Genomic DNA, 9,184 nt, shown 5'->3' with positions numbered 1-9,184 from the left:
AAGGAAGGAAGGAAGGAAGCAAGGAAGGAAGGAAGGAAGCAAGGAAGGAAGGAAGGAAGCAAGGAAGGAAGGAAGGAAGAAAGGAAGGAAGGAAGGAAGTTAGTTCTTGAGTTCTTGTCTCTGAACTCCTGGCACTGACAAATGATTCAACATCAGAAACTGATATGATTCTATCAGTGGAAATGACATTTAAAAAGAGACATTAAAAAAAGAGGAAAGGATCTACTTGTACAAAAAATATTTAGAGTTGTTCTCTTTGTGGTGGCAAAGAATTGGAAACTAACGGGATGTCCCTCAGTTGGGAAATGGCTGAACAAATTGTGGTATACGATGGTGAAGGAATACTATTGTGCTATAAGGAATGATGAACAGGATGATTTCAGAAAGAGCTGGAAAGACCTATGTGAACTGATGTAGAGTGAAATAAGCAGAACCAGGAGAACATTATACACAGTAACAGCAGTACTGTGGAATGATTAACTGTGATAGACTTAGCTATTATTGGCAATACAATGATGCAGGACAATTCTGAGGGACTTAAAGCAAAGAAAGTTATCCACTTCCAAAGAACTGTTGAAGGCAGATGCAGATCAGAGCATACAATTTTTCACTTGTTTATTTGGGTTTTTGTTTGGGAGTTTTGATTTTATGTGATTATTCGCTTATAAAAATGGAAGTATGTTTTGTGTGCTAATACACGTATAATCCAAACTGAATTGCTTGCTAGATCCTGGAGTGGGGAGAGAAGGAGGGAGAGAGACAATATGGATCATATGACCTTGGAAAACTTATATGGAAATTTGTTACTAAACGTAATTGGCCAAAAAAACCACCTACTTTTAAGAATATTAAATAAAGAAAGAATAAACAAACAAATAAATAAAAAGAGGCATTACCATCTGCTTTGCGCTTTACTCTAAGGACCTTTCCATGTGACTGGCAGCTGAAACCCCTCCTGTGTGCCACTTTCACCATAGCTGCCCTACCTTTTTCCTGGGCATAGTAATCATTTAGTAAATGCAAAAAAAAAAAAAAGCAGCAGATTCTTAAATAGATTCCTGGGAAAGAACACCAGGCTATTAATTTTTACCCATGGAAATAGACCCTGGAGAGGAAGACATCTGCCCCAAAGGCAGCGCCAAGCATGTCTAAACAGAGCTAAACCTCACCTCTGAGCACAGCTGGAAAAGCCTTACAAGAAAAAGATTTCATGAGGCTTAATAAGGTCTTATGACTTTGGGAGTAGGAGCAGGGCGAAGAGGCTGGAGGCAGATCAAACAGTATTTACATTACAATTGTCTTGGGATAGAGTCCTGAAAACAGCCACAGTCTGAATCTTGCCTAGGAACAAGCAATAACTCTTTAAAAGTTTTCTACCAATTCTTCCCAGGAATCTGACTCATCAGCAAAGGGCTACTTTTCATTTCAACATCTAAGCTCACCTTTTAATCATCCCCACAGCTAATTTTTCTTTCCTTCATTCTGCAAATAAATTAAGAACTAATTACCTTTTGCTCCCCCGTCAGACCCTAATTAGGCCTTGAGACATTTCTAACCCCAGTTCATTATTTAGTATTTACTTATTCCCTCTATTTCTACCTCATTTTTTCTTAATTTTTCACAATAGATTCTCTTCTATTTGATATTTATTCAGATGCTCCCTCTAGATCAGTGATTCCCAAAGTGGGCGCCACCACCCCCAGTGAGTGCTGCAGCGATCCAGGGGGGGCAGTGATAGACACAGGTGCATTTATATTTCCTATTAATTGCTATTAAAATTTTAAAAAAAATTAATTTCCAGATGGCTAAGTAATATTTTTTCTGGAAAGGAGGCAGTAGGCCAAAAAAGTCTGGGAACCACTGCTCTAGACAATGAGATGTGGTAGAAGGAATTTTTTTTTTAAACCTTTAACTTCTTTCTTAAAATCAATACCGTGTATTGGTTCCAAGGCAGTAAGAGTTAGGCTATGGGGGTTGAGTAACTTGCCCAGGGTCATACAGTTAGGAAGTAACTGAGGCCAGATTTTAACCTAGGACCTCCCATCTCTAGGCCTGGCTCTAAAATTACTGAGCAACCTAGCCGCCCCCAAATTGTCATCAACATGTTTTTCAGTTCATCACCTATCTTTTTGAGACTGAACAACTGAACAGAACACTGGGCCTTGGATGTTCAGTGACAAAATCATAATTATGGGACAATAACAGCTGGGAGTTCGAATCTAGTTTCTGGCACATTCAAACTAAATGTGTGACCTTAGACAAGTCATAATTCCTGTTGGCCCCCAGGAAATTTGTTTATAAATTGCAAAACAGTTGCTGATTTGCACTGATTAAAAAAAAAAAAAGTTCCCTCAGAGAGTAAAATCACAGGTCAGAGGAAAAACAAACAAAAAATTAATCTCAAAAGATTTTATTAATGAGGATGGTAGATTATGATAAAGCTGTTACGTTTATTAACCAAGAGAGGAAAACTTCATTTAAAAAATTGTGTCCCCCACTTCTCCCTCCTATGCTTTATCTCTCCAACTCAAATATTGAAAGGTCTACTATGTACAAGTCAGTGCTAGGCACTAGGAATGCAAGATTTAAAAATCTCTGAGTTTATAGTCTAGTGGGGATAAAATACAGAAAGAAAATAATAGTTTATTTTTTCCCTTCCAATTTTTAAGAAACTAAAAAGAAAGATTATTTTCAACTGGAAGACTCATCCAGGATCACACAGCTAGAAAGTATCCTGAAGCTGGATTTAAATTCCGATCTTCCTGACTCCAGGCCTGGCATTCTATATTCACCTAGCTGCCCTAGTTAAAAGGTTAGTGAAAAGAAATGAGTGATATTTTTTCCACCCATTGCAGACTCCCCTAAAATCTCTCAATGGATCCCCTGATAGTCTGTGGATCTCAGGTTTAAAAAGACATCAGGGATGCAGAATGAAATGCAGAGCCAGGAGAATATGGTACATAGTGACAGCAATATTATGGAATGATCAAATGTAATGGACTTAGAATGATACTGAACAAATTCTGAGGGACTTAGGAAAAAGAATGCTATCCATCTCCAGAGAAAGAACTGTTGATGTCTGAATGAACAAGAAAACATACCATTTTTCAATTGTTTATTTGGGTTTGTGTTTTATAAGATCACTTACAAAAATGAACAATATGGTTAAAAAAATAAAGTAAATTTTATTTTATTTTTAAAAAAGCAAAAGACATCAGGGACAGCAAGCCTGGAGTCAGAAGATTTTTGAAAAGGAGTGAGTGGCACAGTCAACTCTTGCCCCTCTTCCCCCAACTCCTAAAAAAAAAAAAAAAAACCTTCAGGAATCCCATCTACCCAAGGTCCTGGAGGGTACTCGGGGCTCTTTTTCCCCACAAGTTTGATTCATAAAGTCTTCCCCTACAAAGCTCCCAGTCTTGGTACCTCAGTCCCTGAGAGGCCAGGACAGGCTGAGCTCAGTCCATCCCAGATTAGAGCCAGGCAGGACCTCTGAAGGCACAAATAATCCAATAGGGTCAAATTAAAGGACAAACAGGGCCATAAAGCAGGCACAGAAGGCTCCCCAAGGGCCACATATGAACAGAATTTGAGTAGGGCCACAAAGGTTTATATGTTCGTTTTTTATTATAATCAGCACATTAAAATCAGAAGCTCTGCTCAGGGGGTTGTGACAACAGGGATCTAGTCAAACCTCCACCTACAGATAAGGAATCTGAGATCAACAGAGTTGAAGTCGCTTGATCCCAGGAGCAGATAATAATAAGTTCTTGCCCAGGCAAGATTAATAACCGGGTTCTCTCCATTCCAACGTAGCTTCCTTTTCTCTAACTTTTTTTTTCTTTTAAATGTCAACTGATATTTGTTTTTTACATCACTTTCATCTTCAAAACCTGGGGGAGTTGAAGCAACCCCCACACTTCCCCTACCCTTAGAGTAGGAAGAATTTTTTAAAGTTTAAAAAAAAACAAACTCAGCAAAACTAAGTCAATGCATCAACGGATTCTGACCGGTATATGCCATACCCCACACTGAAAGACGCCCACCTCTGCAAAGGAAGGCTTCATATTTTCCGTGCCTTCCTTGGGGGGTCAAATGCCTTGTGTAAACAACTCAGAGAACACTTCTATCTGAGGTTGATGCAGGTGTCCCAAAAGTCTCAGTGCAGTTCTAAGCTAGGAAAACCATTTCCTTTCTTCATACAGGGTGTCTCAAAAATCCCAGTGCAGTTCTAAGGTTTATAGCCTTAAAAACTGCCCAAAGACTTCTGGGACACCAGACTGCTTCTGGTGTTGAGTATTTTCCTTCTGTCTTAGAATTAATACTGTGTGTATTGGTTCTAAGACAGAAGAGCGGTAAGGGCTAGGCAATGGGAGTTAAGTGACTTGCCCAGGGTCACACAGCTAGCAAGTGTCTGGGGTCAGATTTGAACCTAGAATCTCCTGTGTCTAGGCCTGGCTCTCAATCCCCTGAGCCACCCGGCTGCCTCCCAGAAGCTCTTTTTTGAGGCCTCTTCATCCTCCAGGATCTCTGATCTCACAGACTGGTCATGAGTTCCACATCTGCTTCCCCACCTGGCTGCACTACTCCGGAACTTCTCGGTATTCCCAAGGGCTCAACACAGTGCCAGTCATATAGTAAAACGATTTAATTAAAGCTAAGTGACCAGCTAAGGGCCCATAAACTCCAGGGGAGGGAGTAAAGGGCTTTAAGTCAAGAAATCTTCAGCTCAAAACCTGCCTCTGATATTGGGAGACTTGGGTAAATTTCATAGTGTCTGCCCTGCACAGGTCTCTCCACATGCTCTAATGGCCCCTTACTAAAGGCTCCTAATGCCCTCTTCTCAGGATTCTGGGGCATTCATGAAATTATACCTAACGAAATTAAATATTGGCCAAAGTTGAAGAATTGTTCAAGTATCAGCTACACTACCCAAAGAATGGAGCCACCTGTCTGATACCTGTCTCTCTGGGCAGCACTAACATCATTGGGAAGAAATTCCAGGGGGTTTCCATCTCAGCCCTGGTTTTATGAGATGCATCAAAATCCTGATGACGATTGTGCTAAATTAAGATCTTTTTTAAGTTTCTTTATTTATCGTTGGCTCACATATAGATGTCAAAAATGTCTCTATATTAACAGAGGGAACATTCCCTCTGGAGGAAATACAAGAAGAGCACGCTATAGGGAATCAAAATGAAGAGATAAGAAAGAAAATATCAGAAAGCTTCAAGTGGTCTCAATGGCATGGGGTTGTTGGTTTCAGTGGTTTGTTTTTTTTGTGGGGAGGAAAGGCTTGACCTATGACTTCAATGATGTAAGAAATTTCCTCTTCTATGTGGATCAGCATCAGCTCTGCAAATTGGTTTTAGTGAAAAAAGTACCCAGAAGAACAAAACATAAGGAGTCTTGACTATAGTCAAAGGTCAGTTATGTGTTAGAAGGGAGACTTAAAATCTGGGTCTTCCAACACTGGAAGACTTTTGCTTCAACTGTTAATTCACAGCTTTTTCATTCAGTTCTTGAGCAAACTCTTTGGGTTAAAAATAATGCCAAATTGAGTTCAAATTTGGCCTCAGACACTTCCTAGCTGTGTGACCCTGGGCAAGCCACTTTAAGCCCCCTCCAATAACTAGCCCTTCGTGCTCTTCTGCATTGGAACCACTATTTACTATTGATTCTAATGATGAATAAGGTGTTTTCTCTTAAGTAAAAAAATTCTTAAGTAAATTAAAGGGCTAGCTAGATAGCTCAGTAGATAGTTAGGCCTAAAAGTGGGGGGCCTGGGTTCAAATCCATCCTCAGACACTTTCTAGCTGTGTAATCCTGGGCAAGTCCCTTAGCCCCAGTTACCTAGTCCTTACCACTCTTCTACCTCAGAACCAATACACAATACTGATTGTAAGACAGCAGGTAAAGGTTTAAAAAAAATAAGTGTAATGTCAAATTTCCACAAAAAAATGGCAAATGCTTCTAATTAGTTATTTGTCAGTATATTTTTTTAAACTCTGGCATGGTGTATATCTTTTTTAATGTTCCTTTTTTATTATTATTTTATTTTTAAAGATATTTTGTTTTCTCAATTACATATAGCAATTTTCAACATTCATTTTTTTAAATTATAAGATCCAAATTGTCTCTCTCCCTCCCTTCCCTCCCCCCTCTCAGAGATGTTAAGCAATTTGATCTGGGTTCTACATGTATTATCATGCAAAACATACCTCCATATTGGTCACTGTTGTAAGAGGTGCCTATATTATCTCGATCCTGATGTAGTGGAAAGAACACAGGGTTAGGGACCAGAAGGCCCTCGTTCTAGCCCTGACTGCAACACCTGACAGATGACAGACTGAACAAGCTAGTTTGGTGACATACCAGATTATCATCCTCTAGCAGCCTCACAGACATCTAGATTAAAAGAGAGGAAGCTTCTAAGCACTACACAGAGGTCCTGTGACAGCTTTATAAACTGCCTTTTAACGGCATCTTTGAGTCAAAGCAATGGTCCCAAAACAAGAACAACTCCAGTTGTGCAACAGTTCTGCAAAAGATAGGCATTTCTGAAATTCAGATCATTCTGAACAGTTTTTTTGCTTGCATTAAAGTTACTCCTTCAGATCCCAAATATCGAAAGCACATTAACAGCATTTAAGGCAGTCGGACGATCTCTCCCAAATAGTATGAAGGAAAAAAAATAGGAACAAACCAGGAATTGTTGTTAGATCGCATGCACAAGGCACATGACACACGTTATAAAGCCTAATTCTCTGCATGACACTTCCTAACTAGACAAAGCAAATTTCTCGAAAATGACTGCTCTAAGACATAACTCAGTGGCTCCACATTTGGGTTCATCTTATTCTCCAGGACCATCACCCCCATTATTTCTGCACCTGAACTAACCTGCCTAAGGTCCGGGCCCCAGTTTGGAGCAAAAAGGCATGCGAAAGCCAGAAATATGGCTGCTCCAGACCCAGGGTTCCAAAGTCCCCGGGAAGGGGTGCCAAATGACAGGGATCCCTCTAGCTCCTGCCCCGGCTCTAGAGTACCGACAGCGAGGAGGAGGCTTTGCAGAGGATTCCCGGGGGGGGGGGGGGGGGGGGGGGGGGCAGAGCCCCTTCTGAAAACAACTGATCTTTCTTACCACGATGGAAACGCAGGCCTCGCCCCCTTCTGCTCCCTAAACCGCTCATTCGGATCACCTTGCTAAGCTCTTTTAATGCACGTAAGATTTTAAAATGTCGAATTTTTAATTTTTAAAAAACAAAATCTAAAATATGGCAGCTAAAGAAATAATGCATTTAGTACGGCTCAAAATGAATAAATAAATAAATAAATAAAGGTCCAAAATACAACTGGCAAGGCGCCCACCCCCATTCCCCGCCAGCCCCAACTCGCTCCTTACCTAAACTGGAGTTCAGCGGCGTCTCGCCAGCCCCAGCCAGCCTCAGCCCCAGTCCCAGCCCTAGGAGAGCCAGAAGCGGGGGCCCGAGCAGCCCCATAGTGGCGGGCGAACCTCGCTAACCCGGAGCGCCCCAGCCGCTCCTCATCGTAGCCCAGGCGCAGCGCACCTGTCCGCCCCCGCGGTCCCCAGGCCGCTTCCCAAGGCCAAACTCAAGGCTTCCTCTTCCGGCACTAAGCCGGGTCCGGGCACCCCGCGGCTCCGCCCCCCGCAGAGGGCGAGGGGCGAGCCGTGGCGCGGAGAGGCGTTTTCCGAGGAGCGGACTGCTCCTCCCCCTGATTCCCAATCTGTCGGTCAGCGCAATCCCGCCCTCCCTCGCTCCAGGGCCTGGGGTCAGCCCCGGACCCCGTCGTTCTCCCCGCGCTTAGCGTAGCACCGGGCACTATCCTAGCAGGCGCTTCATAAAAGCCTGCCCACAGGCTGGAGCGGGGGAGGGGCGAGGCGATGAGTACGGCGGCGGTACCGGGCGGAGAGGGTCATCGAGGAAGGCTTCCCGGGAAGCTGACTGAGTGCTTTCCCAAGTTTGCAGATCCTTCCTAGAAAGCTTCGGTTTGTCTAAAACATGAAACGAAACCCCTAGATTTCTATCCGTGTAGACTTCTGCCGGATTGGGGGGGACGGGCGGGGCGGGCCGGTCTGCTCTAGAAATGCTGAGACCGTAAAGGAAAACAAATGGACCAACCCAGGGGATCTTGCTTTCCAGGAACGTTTTAAGAAGGTTTCATGCTCTGGTGGTTTCCCTAATGCTCCAAGAGAGTCAGGATGAAAATCTGAAAGTGGAGGCCACGTTCCTCACTCTGGTTCAGGCCTTTCTTCTTCATCCCGTTTGGGGTTTTCTTGGCAAAGATCTTGGGGCCATTTTATAGGTGAGGAAACTGAGGCAGGCAGGGTGAAATGACTTGTCCACAATCACCCGGCTAGAAAATGTGAGGCCAGATTTGAACTTAACAAGATGAGTCTATCTGACTCCAGGGCCAGGCTCTGTCCACAGGGGGCCAGCTAGCTGTCTCCGTGGGAGATGCTAATGCTTCAGAAAATAGGGATTATTTTATTTTGTCACCTAGCCTGTAAATTCTTAGAATGTGTAACCCCAGAGCATACCACTTAGAGAGGATCCACTCCAAATCTCCCCTCCTTTTATAGGGAGAAACAGACTGGGAGTAAATAGTTACCTAGGGTGGTACATTAGTAAGGCTCTGAGGTAGCATTTGAACTCAGTTCTGACTCTCGGTCCCTGGACTTGCTCTGCTCTGCCACCTAGCCTAGCCTGGGCTTTGACTTCTTGACCAATAGACCCACTGGACTAATTCACCAATTTCTTACACACTATAAGGGAACATTCTTTGGTCATGTTATTTATAAACATTTCTGCTAAAATCCAGAGGAACAACCCCAGCTATAAAATGCTCTATATTTAAGCAACAAGACAGATAGAAACTTCCCCAGATAAAGGGTTGGCTAAAGGCAGTCACCTAAGCAGTACTCAATGTCAGGGAGCTTACATCAGAGCAGCTGCTGGGCAAAATTACAGAATTATCCGTTTTCTTGGGCAACCTACCAGGCCTTTTTTTCACCCCTAGTTAGAAGCTCTGGGTCTTGATTTCTTATCAGTAAAATGAAAGAGGTTGGACAGGAGGCTCCAAGGCCTCTTCCAGGTCTGGCACTCTCCTTTTTCTCAGCAGGCACTTGGAGTAAAATTGACTTACACTCTGGGCTGGCCATCAC

The 9,184-nt window shown here is 43.0% G+C and overlaps 1 protein-coding gene across 1 annotated transcript in view; it reads right to left on the bottom strand.

Annotated features, from left to right (window-relative positions):
- The window catches only part of TM7SF3 (transmembrane 7 superfamily member 3), a 28,597-nt gene extending 21,026 nt beyond the window's left edge, over window positions 1-7,571 (bottom strand). Inside the window, exon 1 of the mRNA XM_044678715.1 lies at window positions 7,403-7,571. Within this exon, the coding sequence (XP_044534650.1) occupies window positions 7,403-7,499 (97 nt within the window). The 5' untranslated portion in view covers window positions 7,500-7,571. The remainder of the gene's footprint in view (window positions 1-7,402) is intronic.
- Between the last annotated feature and the right edge of the window lie 1,613 nt (window positions 7,572-9,184).

Source organism: Gracilinanus agilis, chromosome 5, assembly GCF_016433145.1.
Source record: "Gracilinanus agilis isolate LMUSP501 chromosome 5, AgileGrace, whole genome shotgun sequence".
Classification (NCBI taxonomy): domain Eukaryota; kingdom Metazoa; phylum Chordata; class Mammalia; order Didelphimorphia; family Didelphidae; genus Gracilinanus; species Gracilinanus agilis.
The sequence above is the reverse complement of the archived record's forward strand: the minus strand, read 5'-3'. Positions and strand labels throughout refer to the sequence as shown.